The sequence below is a fragment of the Aphelocoma coerulescens genome, chromosome 2 (assembly GCF_041296385.1).
Source record: "Aphelocoma coerulescens isolate FSJ_1873_10779 chromosome 2, UR_Acoe_1.0, whole genome shotgun sequence".
NCBI lineage: Eukaryota > Metazoa > Chordata > Aves > Passeriformes > Corvidae > Aphelocoma > Aphelocoma coerulescens.
Genome location: NC_091015.1, coordinates 145,466,953 through 145,486,789, shown reverse-complemented (window position 1 = coordinate 145,486,789; position 19,837 = coordinate 145,466,953). Strand labels below are relative to the sequence as shown.

Sequence of the window (19,837 nt, the reverse complement as noted above, 5' to 3'; positions counted from 1 at the left end):
TTTTTTTTGCTGTGGTTTAGGTTTTTGCTGTTGGCCTTGGGAATTTTTTTTTATTCTCATTAAGGTATTACAAATCCCTGATTATTTTCCCACATTCCTAATGAAATAGATCACGTTTATTTGGTGGAGTGGGGTTCACTGCGTGGCTGACTTAACTGTAGAAACAGAAAAGAGAAGGAGCAATTGATTCTTCTAGGCATAGAATTGTACATCTTATGCAACCTTTATGAAAATAAAGGGAAGATAATTACTAATACATTTACCCACTGATGGATTAATGGTATATATTCTTCACATATTAAAGGGCAGAAAAATCCAAAAAGCAAAACACCTGTAAACATTCAGTTCTCGTCTATCTCAAGGAATATGGAATTTTGTTACCTGCACAGATTTGAGCTCTTAGCTCTTCACTTATGTCCTCCAGAGCTGTGAAATCCTCAGCATAGAAGAGATGTTTATATGATGGCTCAGAAGCAATTTCCAGCAGTTCTTCCTCAATTGCTTTTCCTATTCCAATGGCATAGATGATTATACCTAGATTCAAAAGAAATTGCACATACTTATTATTCAGCAGTTCTAATTCTAAGTACTTGTTAATCCATGAAAGGAAAATATGACAGAAAGGGAGAGCACAAGAAATGTATATTCTATGTAACTTCAAAATAAGTGAAGAGGCTTAATATGTTTTAATTACTCTTGTTTGCTGTAATTACACTATAACACAGTTTTTGTGTTAAAGAGATGACACTTGCCTGGCCACTACTGATAGTAAATGGTCCCAGAAGAGTATTACCATCCAAGAGAATCGCACAGCTCAGCCTCACAATTGCACTGCAATTGTCCCTGGTTTGTGTGTGTCTGTAGGGTATATGCAATGCAGCAAATTACTGGGCTGATGGGAACACCTGCCACATATTAGCAAATGGGGCAGAATCTTGAAAGATGGCAGTAATTTTTCAGAAAAATATTTAAGTATTTCATTGAAATCCTCAGTGCACGTTGAGACTCGATTCTTGCTCTCTAAGGGGCACTAACAGGCTGGAAGGCCCACTCAAGCGGGTAAGAATGGGAAAACAAACAATTTGTGGGGCTAGGAAAGAAACAGCCTTACAACAGGAATGCTCAGGACAAGTATTTCCACAGCAGAGGTGCTAGGGAGAAGGTAAGTGAGGATGTGTAGTTTTCTTAACCCTGGAAGCTGGAAGAAGGAAGTGGTTCAGAGCCCTCTCACCAGATAGATTTTAAACAAGCAATAACTACAAAGCAGAAATCTTCCATAACCTCTTTTTCAGCAGTTATTTTTTTATGCTCATGAGCATATGATCTAACATTTCTCTTTACATCAGTTCTGGCTTAGAAAGTGTCCACTACTAGTACTGATTTTGTGATTCATAATACAGCTATGAGGTTCACAGGTCTTTTACACAATTCAAGAGAAGAAGATGCCTTCTCTGGTTGGTTTCAGATAAAACTTGGGATGAGGAGGTTTGATATCTTTATTTAACATAGGGTAATAGCTGCTGCACACTCACTCAATCACAACTTTTAACCTTTTTGCTGAAGAATCATGGGCCTGATAATATTACAAAATACACATTTAACAAGTTTTTAACTTTTAACATAAATATCTCCTTACTTTTCTTCATGAATCTGCCTACCATTGCACTTTAGCCAGGAAAGGAAAATGTTCAACAGAAGCTGCTTCAATGCACCAGTCATGCTGAAGTTTGTTGCTATTTAAAGACTTGGGGATATCAGTGATAAAGTCAAGGTCCATTTCATATTGAGCTTTACTCTATCAGCTATGCTGCAATTACACAGGGGATGGGTTTGGCTTGTAGCATTGCAGGGCCAGTGTAAGCAGTCCAGAGCTGAGGTTTCATTCAGCAAATAAGAAAGCTGGCTTGTACTTCTTTCCTACCTGAAAATCCTCCATGCAATTTCACACATCTCACTAGTAAGCCTCTAAATGTTTTTATTTTTTTTTTAAGTTATTTTAAAACTCACTTTATCTTTCATTGTAATGACACTCTTGTTAGCACATCCCCTTCTCGTATCTTTGGATGTTTTTCCCATTTCTCCTTACAGAGAGGTATTGGTCCTAAATAATGCTCTATTAATCATGTATCAAATTCTGATTGATAGGTCATATCAATAAAATGAGCACAGAAAAAAAGGTGTGCAGAATCTTTTAAAGTCTGGCCATTTTCTCTGTGTTGTGGCCCATCAGCCATGGTTCTTAAAGCAGTTTCTAATAAAATTTTTTTTAAAAGTTTTGCAAAGAGGAAGTGGATAGTTTATTTTCTTGACAAGTTTTGAAAATTTTCAGTTGACTCTGCTAAACAGATGAAAAGTTTCTGATTTGTGGTACAGGTGTCCTAGAGGATGGATTTCTGCCCAAACATATTAGAAATTAAAAATCACCAGTTTTCAGTCACATTTCAGCATATAGGCATGTAGAAACAGTAGGATAGACAGCACTACAGCTATATTCTTTCAAAAAGAGTCATCTTCCTTCCAGAACACCATTAGCACTATAAGACTGGTTAAAAATAAAGAATATACCTTGTAAACAAAAATATAGCCAATTATTACCCTAGTATTTCTCACAAGAATAGATTTCTGTATTTTGAAGAGACAGCTTAGGGTTTCTTCTATTGTTTTCCTAGAATTTTTGATGAAGTTCCCAGGTCTCTGTATCAAATGTCTACCCTTAGTGGATATGTTCAGGGCACTCAGGGCATGCCAGGTGGGTGGCACCACTACCTGTGGTGAGACATTCCCTATGGGTCCTGCTCTAGGGATGATGCACATCCACAAGGGCAGCAAAGGCCCTTGTGAACACAGAGGTCTGATGTGCAGGACGGTGGTCACTGTACTGGCCAGACTATTGTGGCAAACACTCTCTCCATTAGCACACACCATAGCACATCCAAACTGTTACTACATCTTATTTCTAACAATTTTTGCCTTTTAGAATGAGACACCAAAAACATCTCCACTTACCACGTTGCTTTGCTCTGGTAGCCCACTCAGAGACCTCATCCTGGGCTCGTCCATCCGTAAACACAATGGAGATTCGAGGGACATTTGCTGAAAATGGTCTTGCTCCTTCTGTTTCTGTGAAGCTTCTCTCACACATTTGCCTCAGCGCCAGTCCTGTCATGGAACCTCGACCCATGTATTTCATTTGTGACACAGCTTTCTTCATGTCTTTGGCTGAGCTGAACTGCTTTAATGTAAACTCTGTACGAACCTCAGTGGAATACTGAAGCAAACCAACTCGAGCAGCTTTGGGTGAAATCTCAAGTGTATCTAAGATTCCTGAGACAAATTGTTTTACACTTTCAAAATTATCCTCTCCAAGACTTTTTGATCCATCAATCACAAACACCAGGTCAACTGGGCCTTCAGTGCATCCTGTGAAATGAGCAGCAGAGTGTTCAGATCAAGAAAAAACTCCACTAAGCTGGGAAAGGGATCCAGATACCCCGGAAAAAGCTCAGAGATCATCTAAAGTACCCTGATCCTGGCTCATCCTACTGTGCCAGTGTGTCTGAAGATGTTGTGTACAGGCTGTATCAAAAGCTGAGTGTGCCTGTGACTGAGAATTTAACAAAAATATCATCCCAGTGAATATTTACTGAGATTTTTCTGCTTTGCAGAATACTACAACTTTTAAAAATGCAGCAACAATCAGCAGATGTTAGGAATTACTCTTAAGTGGAGAGAACTGAAGAACATACCTAGCATATAGACACAGTTGTCAGAATTTTCTTCCAGGGATAAGCCCATATACTAACTTTGCATTCGTCAAATTTGTCAGCACTGAGAGACATGGAAGAGAATCACTGAAGCTGCATTTGTGTTGCGGGAGTTATAAATAGTTAAAAAACTAATTATTGAGAGAATCAGAATTAGCTAGATAAGGGTTTTTTTGCTTGTAACTGTCTACCAATTTTGTAATTAGAAGGCTTATGTATTGCTGCAATTAACCTTTTCCAGTTTACTCATTAGAGCTGGGAGTTTGTCAGAAGAATTTGTATTTCCCATACTTTTTGGCAAATGCACATGCAAAAATCAAAGCAGTTTGTAGGCACTGGGCATCAGTAATGAGGTTAGGGAATTTAGAGATTGGATAGTGCCTTCCTAGCTGCAGACTGCTTCTGCCAGGTGGGTTGTTTTGGTTTGTTTTTTTTTTTTTTATTCTGGAAAGGAATTGCCTTCAGCAGGCAAATATTAGTGTGCTTTGTGCAAAGACTAGCTGTAGAGATACTCAGCTCCTATTGGATCAATGCAGTTTCCAGAAGAATATGCCACCCTAAGGAATGTAAGATTTGCTTCTTAGTCTGGACCAAATAAACTTTGACCTCCACTCATCTCTGATCTTTGTACAGGAAGAATGCTGTAAGCACTACACAAAAGAGAACTGTGCAGCAGAAATTACTCTGCGGAAATTACTGGAGATGTTTTTTACCAAGCCACTATACGAATAAGGGATTTTCAGCTTTACAGCCTGGACTTTTCTTCTTAGAAAATATCTATTTTAAAACTGTTCAAGAATTCCTTTCTGCAGTCATCTGAGAAAATGACACCTCACATGTACTAAGGTGATGAAAATGCAATGAATATACATATCACAACCACCTCAATACTACTTCTTAAGTCAAGAAAGGGCAGCAGTTCATGGTGCATGGTGTTAGTTAGGATTGAGAACAGCAAGAACTTGTTACTGTTCTTTTGGTAATCACAGTCTCCTCAACTAAGGCATCCATTTTTAGCAGAATAAATGTTTTTACTGAGTTCCAGTAGAATTTCTCCTCCAAGTGTTAAGAGATTATGAGATAAATGCAGGTCATGTTGGAAGATAAGCAAATAGAATTAATGATATTTTAAAATATAGTATATAAAGATAAAAGATCCACAGTATATGAACCTGATTAAAATGCACATTCCTTGATAATAAGATTCCCCTTTGGCTTTTTCCTGATGTTTCAAAAGAATTATTATTTTACTCAACACTATACCAAAATAACTCTTCCAATTTGCTAGATTTTTGCTTAGGAAGGCATCAAGTTAATGGTTTGAGACATTTTCTGCCACACACATATGCTCTTAGCTTTCAAATATTATATCATGTTTGAAATAAGAAGTTGCAGCAGTATTCGAAGCCAGCTGGGTGGGGCTTGGAGACACCTGGTCTAGCAGAAGGTGTTCTTGCCCTCAGCAGGGAGATGGAACTAGATGATCTTTAATAAGGTTCGTTCCAACGTTAACCATTCTATGATTCTATAATTTTTTGGAAGTGAAGTAAATTAATTTTAGAAATCAAAGAAACAAATGTGTTCTAAATAAAATGTACTTACTTCTGCATGTTTTCTGATCCTCTTTTAGTACATATCCCTCCTGGCATTTGCAGATATAGGAATCATCATTATTGACACAAGCATATTCACAACCATGGTCAACTGATTTGCAGACATCTTTATCTAGGAAAAATTGAAGTATTTATCTGTATTCTATTTAACATTTTATAAATTCAAAGACTCCAAACATGACATCTGAAGAACAGATGACAAAGGAGTATGACATCTTTGCTTATTTATGTAGCAATGCCAGAGAAGAGTGGCTGACAGACATGATGAGTTACTTACATCGACATGTCTTCCCATCTCGTCGCAGAACAAAGCCCTCATGGCACTGACAGCTGTATGAGTTGTTATTATTAATGCACATATGTTCACAGCCATGCTCAATGGATTTACACCGGTCTTTATCTGAGAATTGTTAAGAGAATTCCCTTATTAGACCAATTTTCAAATACAAAACTCTCATGAACAAGCCTTGAGTGAAATTAGTCTGTTATTTGTTTTAAGACTCAAAAATGTATTCCCCATAAAAGTTTCAGCTGCTCACTCCTGGATGTTTTCCTGTCTTGCCTCAATATAAATCCCTTGTGGCACTGATACATGTATGAATCGCCAGTTGGAACACAGACATGTTCACAACCATGGGTGACTGTTTTGCAGACATTTTAAACTTGGAATAATGAAAATTGTATTTAGCACAGTTAGCTAAGTAAATAACTTTCACTAAATATAAAAAATTTGGCAATAGTTCTTCATGAAGGAGCTCACTTACATGAAGCTGATTCTATAATAAAGACACAAATAACACACTACTGTTGTGTAGTGTGTTTCATTAACAGATCAGGAAGTACAAACCAAAGATTAAATAACTTACTCCTGCAAGTTTTTCCATCTTCTCTCAGTATGAAGTCTTCATGACACTTGCAGACATAGGAATCATCAGTATTAACACAAATATGTTCACAGCCATGGTCAACCAAGTTGCAAACATCTTTATCTGAGAAGAGTGGACAGGGTTTGTGAGGTGAGGCTTGTTAGGGAGACATGGTATCATTTTAAGCAGCCCAAATAGTTGGAAGTCACAAACATATGCATGTGTACTTGCACCCACAACACTTGAAAGCCTCAAATAAAATCATACTTTCATAGCTCAGGCTACTCACATCTACATGTCTTTCCATCTTCCTTCAGTATGAATTTTTCATGACACTGGCAGATGTAAGAATCTTCAGTATTCACACAAACTTGTTCACAGCCATGGTCAACTGAGTTGCAAATGTCCTTGTCTGCAAACAGGAGAGTTGGCAGTCAGCACACATCAGCAGAGGCCTTCATTATTATATGTGTAATTCATCCAATCAAGTTCTTGTGCTACTTACTTCTGCAGGTTTTCCCATCTTCTCTCAGTAGGAACCCATCATGGCATTTGCAGGTATATGAATCACCAGAATTAACACAAACATGTTCACAGCCATGGTTGACTGATTCGCAAAAATCTTTATCTAAAAACAGATGACAGCTTTTTCTGGTTAGTGCACTTCTACACAAGCATGAGCTGCAGGTAAGTATGTTGATAAATATCAGACTACTTACTTTTGCAAGTTTTTCCATCTTCTCTTAGCAGGAATCCCTCCTGGCACTTACAAACAAATGAATCACCAGCACTAGCACACACATGTTCACAACCATGGCTGACTGATTTGCAAATATCCTTGCCTGGGAACAGATAGATAATATTTATGTGGCTTGTTAGTTAAACTTTTTTTTTTATAAATGCAAAGACTGGGGGGTTAATCCTACAAGCAAAAAAAGATGGAAGCTTGCAACTGAAAGCAAATCTCTGGCTAGTTAAATGGTGGACATCCTATCTTACATTGCATATGAATTCTTTATCATCTGACCAGAACTTCATGGTTTGGATGACCTCCAACTGAAAACAAACCATTTTAGGATTAATCTGACTAGATTAAGGAGGAGGAGGACTTTACATTAAGAGCACTAAGAGTGAAAGGAGGGAATAATTTAGTACAGTCATTTAGCACAAATTCAGGCTGGTAAAAACAAAACTAAGAAAAACACCACAGGACATGATTTAACCATAAGTCTTAAAATCTTTATATCAGGGCCAAGAGTCTACATAAACAAAACCTGAAAGAATAGGAAGTACTTACTTAAGACGATAACTAAAATCTAACTGGATTGCTGAAAATTTATGCGAGGACTTTGTATGACTGCAATGTTAAACCAGTTGGTTAAAACCTCTTCAAAAAGGACAGGTGGAGAGAAAGTGCAGAAGAAAGTGGAGAAATCTATCAGCATTCCCTTTTTCTTCTTTATGCAACACAAAAGAAAATATCAGTTTCTAAGGGAGAACTACCTTTACACAAAAAGTGGAAGGGTCCTGACAGCCAAGTTCAACTTGACTCTTGAGGCTTATATTTTTTACAAGAACTTCAATCTGAGCCAAATTTCATGGGGATCTCCTGCTACCAAAACAAAAATTCCAAAAACTACTACATAAGACAATCTTTTAACTCAAAAATAATTATATTTAAGATGTGGTAATCTAAACTAGATTCCGTCATAGTGGATAAACAGAAATTATAATGTAAGTAAAAATTAGCATCTGCTTATACACAGCTGTGTACAACTTGGACATACTTGTTTATAAACAGAATCAAATACCCACCTTCTATTACTTCAGAAGGATGAATTTTGCATAGCTGAAAGCAAATATGAGCCAGACGATTTTGGGATGGGGGGGAATAATAATAATAATAATAATTATTATTATTATTAGCATCAATGATTGCACTATTTAAGGTTATTTTACTAGACATCCCCCAAAAATGTAGTCTCACAATCTAAAAAGAATGCCAGGGTAGTTAAAAATTTAGAAATTGAAGTTGAAAACAGCTATAAGATTTGAAAAATGACTGAAAGAAAGAAACATTCACAGTATTTACTGAATGTGAAAATATTAGGAATTTGAAAACACTGAAATAATAAGAAAAAGGACAAGGGAGTACATGGCCAACTAAATAAAGGGTAGTATGAATACATTATTTAAATACTTTTAGGAACAAAAAGCATTCAAACAATGTATTATTAATTAATAGACAGAAAGGTAGAGTTGCCAATCTTAATGCAGCAATATAAAAAATTCTAGTGTATTCAGATCTGACGATATGAAATAGGTTACTGATGATTCTGTTGGAGTGAAGAGCTTCACACTGTGTGAAGTAGGTCACACAGCACCTACTGAACACACACACACACACATACACATACATATTCTTGAATCAGTAGCTCCAGATAACTTGCAACAGAGAGTTGTAGAAGAGGTTTCTGAAGGATATCTTGGATGCTTAGTGTTAATTTTCAGTAACTCCTAGAACTCTGAGGAAGCCCTAAAACACTGAGCTATCTCCATTCCCAGTGTATGCACACACACTGAAAATAGTACTATGGTTCCAGTGTTTAAAATATGAGTAGTTCACTGTAAGCCTGTCAGCTTGACTTTGATCTGCATTAAAATAATGCAATAGATAATGTGGAACTTGAGTCAGAGTCAAATCAAAGAAAGAGGACTAACATCAATCAGCTCGGTGTTACAGAAAAAGAAATCCCGGAAAATTATATAAATATCTTAATTGATGATGAGGTTGGTTCTTAAAGCTTATGCTGTTCATACAGTGGAACATTCAGAAAGGCAGCAGTCTTGATATTTATTTTGATTAAGGAAACAGACTACAACATTATATTGGTTAACACTGGCTAGAAAGGTCCTCACAACCAATTGCAAATGGGCGACTATCAAGTAGCTTTCTTTCTAAGAATTTGCCTTGCTCCTCTACTACTTAATATTTTTATGGACAGCCCAGGACAAAACACAAAATAATCAAAGTTTGTAGATTACTCCACTTTTGAGAGAATGGCAAATAAAGATAAAGCAGCTGCTGACAGAAGGTAACACGAATCTTTTTGAGTACCAGCAAATCATATATATTTTAAAATAGCCAGAATTAAGGATATACATTTAGAAACAAAAAATGAAGGCTGTACTTACAGGACATGGGACACCTGTAATACTGAGAATCTTAAACAACTTTTGATCATGGTAGATAACTAATTGAACACAAGTGCTAGCAGAATATTTTGGTCAGAGACTATCTTTTGTCAAAAAAAAAAAAAGATTTAACAAAAGATAAATGATTTTAAAAAAAGATAGGTACATTAAAATAAGAATTAGATGGGTTATTATTCCTCTGCCCTGGACCCTGCTGTGTCTTCTCTTAGAAGACTTTCTTTCACTGTGGTGCACCCAGAAGGACGCTGATAAATAGCAGTGGTTTTAGGGGAGCAAGATTTATAAAAAGATTAGAAAACATAAAAAGCCTGAAGGAGTTTCATTTGCTTATCATTTGCAAAAGAACATGCTAAGAGGTTAAGGAACAAGTTAAGTCATGATCTGCATGAATACAGACAGAAGAACACAGTGGTAATTAGAACTTCAACCCATTACAGTAAAATGCAGCAACATCCTATGCTCAAGATTAAAACTTAACATACATAATTTGGAAATGAAGTTCACATTTTAAAACCTACATTCAAACCTTAAAATTGGCTGATTTTTCTGAAATGTAGCTTTAGTTCAAACAATACTTAATTCATACTTAAGTCTTATGATCTATAGAGAAAAATATTCCATTCTGGCCACTATGAATCAGTGAATAATATTCTAACAAGACAGAAATTAAATTCCTTCTTTCATCAATAAACTACTTACTTCGGCATGTTTTCCCATCTTGCCTTAGTACAAATCCATCATGGCATTGGCAAGTGTATGAATCATCGCTATTAACACAAAGATGTTCACAGCCATGACTGACTGATTTGCAGATGTCCTTATCTAGAAATAATCAGATTTTATTTACTACAGTTTGATGAATCAGAACATTTCCAAAACTTTAAAGACTAACAGTAGTAATCTCCTAGTAAATAAAGAATTTATTCTCCTTTTTGTAGGCAAAATCTCCTATAAGAAGAACTGCCTCTAAATAATATGTTTCTTCTGTAGGTGTCTAAACATAAAAAATATAGTAACATTAAAAAACTTACTTTTGCATGTTTTCTTATCATCTCTTAATACAAAACCCTCGTAGCACTGGCAAATGTATGAACTATCAGTATTCACACAAATATGCTCACAGCCATGGTCAACAGAATTGCAAACATCTTTATCTGTTAAAAAAAAATAAGGTTGCCATATTTAAAATACATCTACAAATTCACAGATTATAAAGAAAATCTTCTACTAAAGAGAAGGATACTTACTTCTACATGTTCTTCCATCTTCCCTTAGTGCAAATCCCTCATAACACTGGCAGATGTAGGACTCATCAGCATTAACACAAACATGTTCACAGCCATGGTGAACTGAACTGCAAATGTCTTTATCTGAGAACAGTTGACGATATTTGGTTAAAGCACATCTACAGTAAATGTATCATGCACGGAGAAGTAACAGCTTTCATTAGGTCTACTGATATCACTGGAATAAACATGTAACATTTTAGGCAGCAAACACTTAACTCTTGATACCTGAAAATTTTTGAGTATTTTCTGTTTCCAGTCTGTCAGCTGATCTACTAAAATATGCTATTTTTGTCCACAGAGTCTCTTACAAACATTTGGTAGGTCTAAATGTATAAAAATATAAATGCTACTCCTATATTATACATATGAGGACTACTCCTTTATTATGACAGTAAACTGTTGTATTTGTTTGAATGCTTCTCAGATCTACATACAGTAGATAAAATTCTGTGAGTAATTCTCAGAGTACTTACTTCTGCATGTTTTCCCATCTTCTCTCAGCAGAAAACCCTCATGACACTTGCAAACATATGAGTCATCTTCATTAACACAAATATGCTCACAGCCATGGCTGACTGATTTGCAGATGTCCTGTCCTGGGAATGATTGATATAAATGTAGGTTTTGAATGAAAATATGTTAAAGAAATGTAGCTATCGAAAGGAAGTTTGTTGCTTCTTTTCCACTAAGAAGTGAAAAATACCCTTTTCCTTCCTTGCCTGCTGTAAGTGCAAAAGTGGTCAATAGATACCAGTCACTCACTTCTGCAGGTCTTGCCATCTTCTCTCAGTATGAATCCCTCACGACATTTGCAGATGTAGGAATTGTCAGAATTAACACAAACATGCTCACAGCCATGGTTGACTGACTTGCAGACATTTTTACCTGGGAATAATTTCATATATAAAAAATTCTATTAGTTAAGGGAAGCATGTTCAAAGTTGACTTGCTTTTAGTGTATCCTAACTTTTTGATACAGGCAGAATTTGTTTCTGTTTGTGCAGAATAACAAAAGAGGGTGATGTTGTGAAACACCAGCTAAGAACAAGGAGCTTTTCATTCATCATGGTAATATCTGGATGCCTTTAATTTTTTTTCTGTAAACGTTTTTGAACAGCAGATGTTCATGTTAGATATTATGGGGATTGCAATTACAAAATACTGAATGCTTATTCATGATTCTTCTCTGATCACTTAGTGACTTATGCTATAAAAGTTGAGAAAAATTTACTATTAGGTTTTTTCTTGGTATCTGCCACTCCTCATAACTGTGTAACGTAGTCAAATTTGCAATATAACTATGACATTTCTTTTGCAATCATCCTTATCCCATGCTGGACAAAATGAACTTTTCATTAATAATGTTGCAAGCTTCATGCTGGGTAAGACTTTATGAATATATGAACATTCATAATATGAACATTATGAACATATATTTTTACCTTGAAATTTTAGAAGAAAATTACAGTTGTCCCAGCTCTGGATAGTTTTGGATCCACAGCTGTCCAATTTCAGGGCAACTTTTTAAATGGCACAGATGTTTAGGGTGTGATTCAGGTGCCTAGAAGTATGCATTCAGTACCATTACAGATGCCTTAGCATATCCAAGATATTGGCATACTGCTGGCAAATATGACAACAAAGAGGAAATATGACCTCTTGAAATCCTTGAACATTTAAAATTATATTGCACTGCAACATTTAGGCAATCCAATCCTACCTTACAGATTTCTTCTGTGTGTGTAATATTAGACTCTGAGATGCTCCATAATAACTTACGTTTACATGTTTTCCCATCGTTACGAAGCCTGTATCCTTCAAAACACTGACAAGTATAAGATCTGTCACCATTTACACACAAATGTTCACAGCCATGATCACTCAGAGCACAATGGTCAACTCCTGTAGGAGCAATCAAAATTATTAAAAAATTTAACCAATAATGACTCGATTATTTTTCATCTCTAGTATTTGCATTCCATATGAGCAAGTAAATATAAGTACATTGAACTGCTTAAACAATAATTCAGTTTCTCATCTGATTATATAGCTTCAATAAAATGTAACAGGTCCTAGTGATGTACTTTTCATTGATTGCTTTAAGCAGAGTTGAGAAATCATACTTTTCTGTGCTTAATATAGCTGAAGAGAGTCCACGTCTGGATTGGATTAAAGGGGATTAAAACAAAACAAAATACTTTGGCAATGATTTTATATAAGACACTGGCAAAGACATAAAAGCTACCTTGTGAACATTCTTTAAATAGTTTCTAAATGGCCTGAAGTGAAGGTGGCAGTCCCCAGAACTCACTTGTGGACCTGACCCAGTTCCTGTGGCAGCAAGAAGAAAACCTCTCAGATGTCAGTGGGATTTGGCTTGGGCTATTCAAGCTTTTACAAAGATTGCAAATGACAAGTACTGCCAAATATGGTTCACTTTTCATCTCCAATTTCCAAGTGTTTCTTCTCTGTAACATAAAGACATAGGGCTCCTGGGACTTTGCAAGCAGCACTTCTACTGTCTGTTGGCTACACACACTTACTTTTTTGTGATGACTTGTTAGGGTACAGATTTGGTTACCATTCAGGTGTTCCCATATCTTTCTTAAGATACTTGAGCCAGTGTATATGACAGTAGAACGTCCCAGATGTTTTCTCACTAGGAGTGGTATATGTTAAATGCTTCCATTCAGCTGCTCATTCAGGATATTACAAAGTGTCAAAACTCTCTTCATGGTAGCCTAAAAATGTTCACGAGGTTTCAACATCTCACCTAGAGTCAGGAACAGGACAGATCTTTCCTAAATAGATATGAGGACAAGGTTATGAGAAGAGGAGCTATTCAAAAAGCTCAGTTTCATTGCACTCAGCACCATTTTCATAGAATCACAGAATATCCTGAGTTGGATGGGACTCACTAGGACCAATCAACATCCTACTACTGGCCTTGCACAGGGCAGCCCCAAAACTCACACCATCTGCCTAAGAATGTTGTCCAAATGCTTCTTCAACTCTGCTGCTGATAGGGTTCCAAGTACAGCCTGGAGGAAAATAACTCAGGAATGAAAATTATCTCTTGTTACTACAGAGGAAAAGGGATTTTCCATTTGCAAGTTGATAAAACTCCCTTATTTGGCTGTTTCTAAATTTTCAGTGGTACTACAGATAAATATCTAAAAAATTGGGTTTAGTAGACCCTATTGTTGTTACACATACGCTAATTATACTTTCGTGTTACTGTCTGCCCCTTTCTAGAGAGCTGCAGTGGCAGACAGAAGCAAAGTCTGTCAAGGTATTGGATGGGGCTAAAAAGGTTACTATGGAGGCAAACACAAGGATAAATACAAAGGCAAACTGCCTTTGCTGATTTGCCTCACTTCTGTTTAGATAATTTTTGTGATGGAGGACTTGCAGTTTGACTTCTCTTAAAACTGTGTTTCCTGAGAGCAAGAAAAAGGATGAACTCTGGAGCTGCTCCAACACTCTACAAGCTTGAAAAATAATGTACCTCCAAAATTTGTGGGAAAAGTGGACAGAAGACTCTCACCAATGAGGTCTAAAAAGTCAGCAGGTAAAATACGCTCATATCCTTCTTTTTCTGGCCCTTTCTATACATTATTTTTCCAGTGAAGGAGGCAATTCAACTGTTTGTGAAATTGTATCAATTCTCAATGATCCTTACATTTATAAAAAGCAGAGAGCTGCCAGGACAACTTCTGCTCACTTATTAAGGATTCCCATGATAAATGTAAAGCTCAGTGTGGGGCTATCAGTTCTCCTCTTGCCCCAGGTAAAGTGGTGCAGTCTGCCTGGGGGACACTGCTGTCCAGATGACCTGTCAGACACATTTATCATGTGACTGAAAAACTGTCATCAACACCTGGGGATGAATAGGTCTCCCAAACCTTCTCTGAATATGTGAGGAGTAAGAGTTATCTTGACAAGTATTCTTTCCTAAATACTTTTTCTGTTTCTGCTTTCAAATAATTATTAAAGTATTACTGAAATGCAGACTGTAAGAATAAATTGAAGATGAGTCCTCTACCCTGTATGGAAACAGAAACCTTTCCCAAGGGAACTGAAATGAAGGACGTTCTCGTAAGACTTACGTGTGCAGGTTTTTAGATCCTCATTGATGACAAATCCTTCAGAGCACTGACAGACATAGGAGTCACCAGTATTTAGGCACAGTTGCTCGCAGCCATGATTGCTTTCAACACAGTGGTCCACTCCTATTGATTTGTGTTAATGATTGAAGAAATCACATTGGTGTCTTAGATACATAAACTATGATACATTTGCAGAGCAAGGGGAAAAGATCAGTACAGCTTTTTACTTATGCAAGTATCTCCGACTACTTGAGAAACCTGAGTTAACAACACCTAAGTGAAATTAATTCAACAACCCCACTTGGCAGATAGCAAACTTGGCGAAGAGCAGATTTCCCTTGCCAAAAATTGAGATGTGGTTGAACTGTCACGAAGTGGAGAGAAGGGAGAACCCTGAAGTCCAGTCTGTTTTTACCCACAGAATCATGCTTTCCTTCTTTAAAAAACAAGACAGTCTCTTATGTTCACCATTAAATTTTCTCAGCAAATATGAGTATTAGTAATTTTTGAAATAGAAATTATGGCTTTCAGATTGTTTCATAAAGACTAAATTCTTTTTTCAACAGGATGAGAAATCACCAATTTAAAACTTTAACCTGCCAACAGGTTCAAGCAGTTAAAGCCTAGTGGGGGATAGGTAGAAATTATGAGTGTGAGAGTGTCTCAACATATTCCATTTCTTTGATTTTCCTATTCCTACTCCAAGTAAGATAAAATGAAATATGTCTTCTAGTCTTGTATGCAACTAGTGTGAAAGACAAAAGGTGGGGAAAGGGAGAGAGGTGTGAACTGGGTTTAAAAAATGTATTTCCTCACAGTGGACAGCAAAGCTGTAGGGTGAGATACGTGCGCTTGCAGATGTACTATGCAATTTGCTGACTCTGTGAGTATAGAAAAAGGACATTTTAGGAAAAAAGCTTTGAACTTCCTCATAGTGTTTTCCTGCTGGTTTGTTAATGTCTAGTTTTAGTTATATAGGCCCAAATCACTTTAGTGTAACTTGAGCAAAAGTGTTGGAGTTCCCTCAGACACAAACACAGTCTCGCATGTCTCCAGTTGCAAATAGTTTACAGATGTGAACAGACGTGTCTGCAGCAATTTGTTTACATTAAAAATAAATCTGTACTTAATGCTAAATCACTTATTCTAAATATTTCTGTTTATTGGTTTATTTAACTAAGCAACGAGTTTGCAGTAACTGGTCCAGATTTACCATTATACATAGAGAGACATCATAGGCTTGAACAGATGAAGCTGAGGTGTCAGTTTTTACTAGCTAAAGCAAGTTCCAGCTGGAACCTTCTCCTTTTTCCAAGAGTTCACATCATCATGAAGAAGCTTGTGTAACTTCTCAGAGCACAAAAAAAAAGTGGAAAAAAAAAAAAGAAAATACCCATATTCTCTGTGAAAAATTACATCTGTTTGGCTCCATCTTTTCAATACAAACACCCACAAAACAACATGAATTTTTAACACTTAAGTACTTGGAAATCTCATGCAGAATTTTGTAACACACTCTTTCAAAGAGTGCAATAATCACAGAGGTGCTAATTACCAGGCTTTGGAAATCACTATAATTGTAAATTTTGTGATCACATGTGCTTTATTACATGTGTAAAAAAAAACCAAAACCACAAGCAGGGAAAACGACTGGGGAAGGCTCACTGTTTTTACAGACAAGAAATGTCTTAGGATATACTAATTTTTAGATATTCATCTTGAGAAAGTCTTAAACTATAATTGTCAAAAAGTTGCAACACATCTAGGTTACCTTAAATATGGCTTTATCACAGTTTATTTAAAAATTATTATTCCCGCTCTTATCAAGTTTTTTAAAAATTTCAGTGACTTCAGTGATTTTTTTTTAAATTTGAGTATTCCTTTGGAAAAGTATGTTTTAAGTACATTGGGAAAAAATGCTGCCAATATTTTAGGTGATATGCAAAATGGTTCTCTGCAACAAAACTATCTTCTAAAAGTGGGTGACGCCAAGCGGGCAGTGCTGTTGGGTTTCTCTGGGCCAACACCAATCCTTTGTTTAGCAACATTCTTCTGAAAAGAGGACATTTCATTGAATGGATCACTGAAGGTGTAAACATACAGAAGAGATGGGTCTCTTCATATCCCCACACATCAGCATACAGCAATATGAGGTGTGCTGCATGTTACACAGCCCATAGCAACAATACAGATGTTCAGCAGCAAGCACTGTCCTTGTGTCAGACAATGGCTGAACACATTTCCCCAGTTATTTGGATTGGAGAAAATGATGCTTTAGTTCTCTGTTGGATCAGGGATCTCACTATAGCATTACTTCACTAGACCTGGCTTGTGGTGGACTTTGCAGTAACATAGGTTTGCATGACTCAAATATCTCAAAAGGGACCCAGGAGTGTTTTCTCACTCTGTTCACACCTCTGCCTTGCAGTAAACTAGTCACTGCAGTTCATGAGGCACACTCATTGCTGCGCGTATCGCCATGGTGTTGTTGGGTGTATCTGGGATGACATTTGCACACAAACAACTCTTCCACGTTAACACATTCATGTTCACAGTCATGCTGACCTAAAGCACAGAAGTTTACTTCTGTGAAGAGAAAAACTGAAGCCAGCCATAAGGGTTTCTGAAGTAAAACAGCTTAGAAAAGCTCACTTAAACAATACTGGATTCCGTGCTTTGGACACCTACTAAAGCTGACACTGAGATGAGGATCTGAGAGCAGACTGCAAACACTCAGCTACGTAATGCTTCACTTTGACCCCCTAGATCTCCTCCTGTAGTCACCAGAAATCACACGTGGTGGTGGAGGAAGAATGCCTGGTTCTTGTCACCACTCATCTATTGACCCTGATTTCTGAAAAAGGCATATATGCAAATATTCTGCTTTATTTTACAAGCTTAGCTTAGCTAACATGACCCTTGTTACAACAAGATTTGGAATAGGAGCTTAATCTTGGAAACATCACCAGATTTGCAGCCAAATCCAAAGTCCTATACGGAAAAATACCCCCAATGGGAATTACAATTTGCCTTTAATTTGCAATTACATCCTCGGCATTAAGTATTTTATACAATGCTGCTCTTTTGCTTACCAAGGCTTTTGAATCTATAAAAATCTGAATGTATTAAAATACCATATAGATAATAAAAAGCAGAATAGCATGGATTGCTGCAAAAATAGCACTGTGCAAACAAAAATGCTTTGTGAGAACATATCTTTAAGACTGAACAAAAATACCAGATACAAAACCAGAAACAAAACCAGATACATTTTATGAGTGTCTAGAAATAAAATTAGATTGCTCCAAACAAGTTTATAATATTCATGAAATACCAGTAGTACAATTTTCATCCCCCAACAAATGAGTCACAGGATCGGGCTATTTCATTTTGCTGAATATATTCTCCCTAAACTTGAACACATTACACTAAAAATCTGCTGTGATTCCAGGCCCCACTCAAGAAGAGCTGTAGCACTAAGCCTTTCTAAAGTAAATATTATGTGTAATTGGTTTATAACACTGACACTGCTCATGCTGTTTTTACAATTTTTTTAGGAAACTATGAAGTTTCGTGTTTGACTCTTAAGTTGATTTTGATAGCTGTGTTGTCTGTTCAACACATTTCCAAGCTGATTAAATGTATCTGTCCTTGGCTAAACCAACTGGGTGAAACAAGCTGCTTGTGTTTTTACAAGCCAAGGCCAGAAAGTTTCAAATAAGTAATGAACTTATTTTAAGTAATTTTGGTTCCTACATTAATCCTCAGGTTTCCATTAAAGTCTTCAAAAATGTCTTATATACAAAGTAATCTACAAAGCAGCAAAATGTATATTTTCCCAGCATGATTCATTCAATTAAAATTCAAGTTTATAAAGAAACATTTGTTTCAACCTTAATTACAGAGAAAACTTCCATCCTTTCAGAAGGGAAACAATTCACTGCAGGTTCAAGAAATAAAAGCAGATGAACTTTATTATGTCTAAAGGATTACTCACTTTTGCATGTTTTCTTATCTGGATTAAGTCTAAACCCTTCTTGGCATTGACAAAAATAGGAATCATCTGTATTAACACATTCCTGTTCACAACCATGGTCCTGAAGAGAACAATAGTCTGGTTCTAAACAAAAAAAAAGCGTTTGTGTCAGTGAGTAATATAATTTCTCAGAAATAAACCAGGTAAAAATGAGTTACTTTGTTTTCTTTTCTTTTCTTCTGCCTTTTTTTCCTTAGGCATCATTTTGGTGTTTTACCATATTGTTTCAAACCATGACAATAAAATGTTTCTTTTTTTCCAAATATCTGCAATACTGAGGTACACCTGACATATACTACAAAGAATTATTCAAGAACAGAAGTTCATGTGGTAGAGAAGTTAGAATCTTACATATTTCTTAATATTTTGCAGCTAAGCCTTAAACATTGTCTCATCAAAATTGCCTCTATTCACTCAGAGCATGTTAGACATGATCTGTAATACACACACAAACATGCTTTTGAGTGCCATTCATTGTATCACAGCAGGCCAACCAGGTCATCAGGAGTGTGGATATTTTTAACAGCTCTGAGTGCTTGCTTCACAATTCTTCCATTTAATATGCCCATGGAAGAGAAGATAAGCAGTCTAGAAACAGCTACCACTACTGGATCAAGCACCTTAGAAAGGAAAGCAACTGTGCACTGAGCACTGAGATATTTCCATATAGTGTTTATCATTATTGATGAAGTCAAAGAATCTGACATTCACTTAGATGCAGTGTGTGCCCATCACTTAGTTTTGTGTCAGTGTGGTTAATTTACACTAGTGAAAAATGGTCCTAACCCCTCAGCACGGCTAGAAGTAGATAAACAAGTCACAAATTACGTAAATTACACTTCACAAAATATCCAGGCACTTTTGAACACCTCATTATTGAACAACCTGAAAACTCAGGGGGTTTTGTTCCCAGAAGTTAATTATTTCCAGAGGTGATTTGCTTT

At 36.4% G+C, this 19,837-nt stretch overlaps 1 protein-coding gene across 2 annotated transcripts in view; it reads right to left on the bottom strand.

The window, feature by feature from the left end:
* MATN2 (matrilin 2) overlaps window positions 1–19,837 on the bottom strand; it is a 71,872-nt gene that overhangs the window by 9,364 nt on the left and 42,671 nt on the right. For both annotated transcript variants that reach the window (XM_069005195.1, XM_069005196.1), the window contains 16 exons: window positions 18,855–18,977; window positions 14,858–14,980; window positions 12,528–12,650; window positions 11,511–11,633; window positions 11,222–11,344; window positions 10,707–10,829; window positions 10,491–10,613; window positions 10,159–10,281; window positions 6,963–7,085; window positions 6,749–6,871; window positions 6,533–6,655; window positions 6,244–6,366; window positions 5,655–5,777; window positions 5,367–5,489; window positions 3,007–3,420; window positions 382–534 (listed from right to left, as the gene is read on the bottom strand). In XM_069005195.1, coding sequence (XP_068861296.1) covers window positions 382–534; window positions 3,007–3,420; window positions 5,367–5,489; window positions 5,655–5,777; window positions 6,244–6,366; window positions 6,533–6,655; window positions 6,749–6,871; window positions 6,963–7,085; window positions 10,159–10,281; window positions 10,491–10,613; window positions 10,707–10,829; window positions 11,222–11,344; window positions 11,511–11,633; window positions 12,528–12,650; window positions 14,858–14,980; window positions 18,855–18,977 — 2,289 coding nt within the window. The remainder of the gene's footprint in view (window positions 1–381; window positions 535–3,006; window positions 3,421–5,366; window positions 5,490–5,654; window positions 5,778–6,243; window positions 6,367–6,532; window positions 6,656–6,748; window positions 6,872–6,962; window positions 7,086–10,158; window positions 10,282–10,490; window positions 10,614–10,706; window positions 10,830–11,221; window positions 11,345–11,510; window positions 11,634–12,527; window positions 12,651–14,857; window positions 14,981–18,854; window positions 18,978–19,837) is intronic.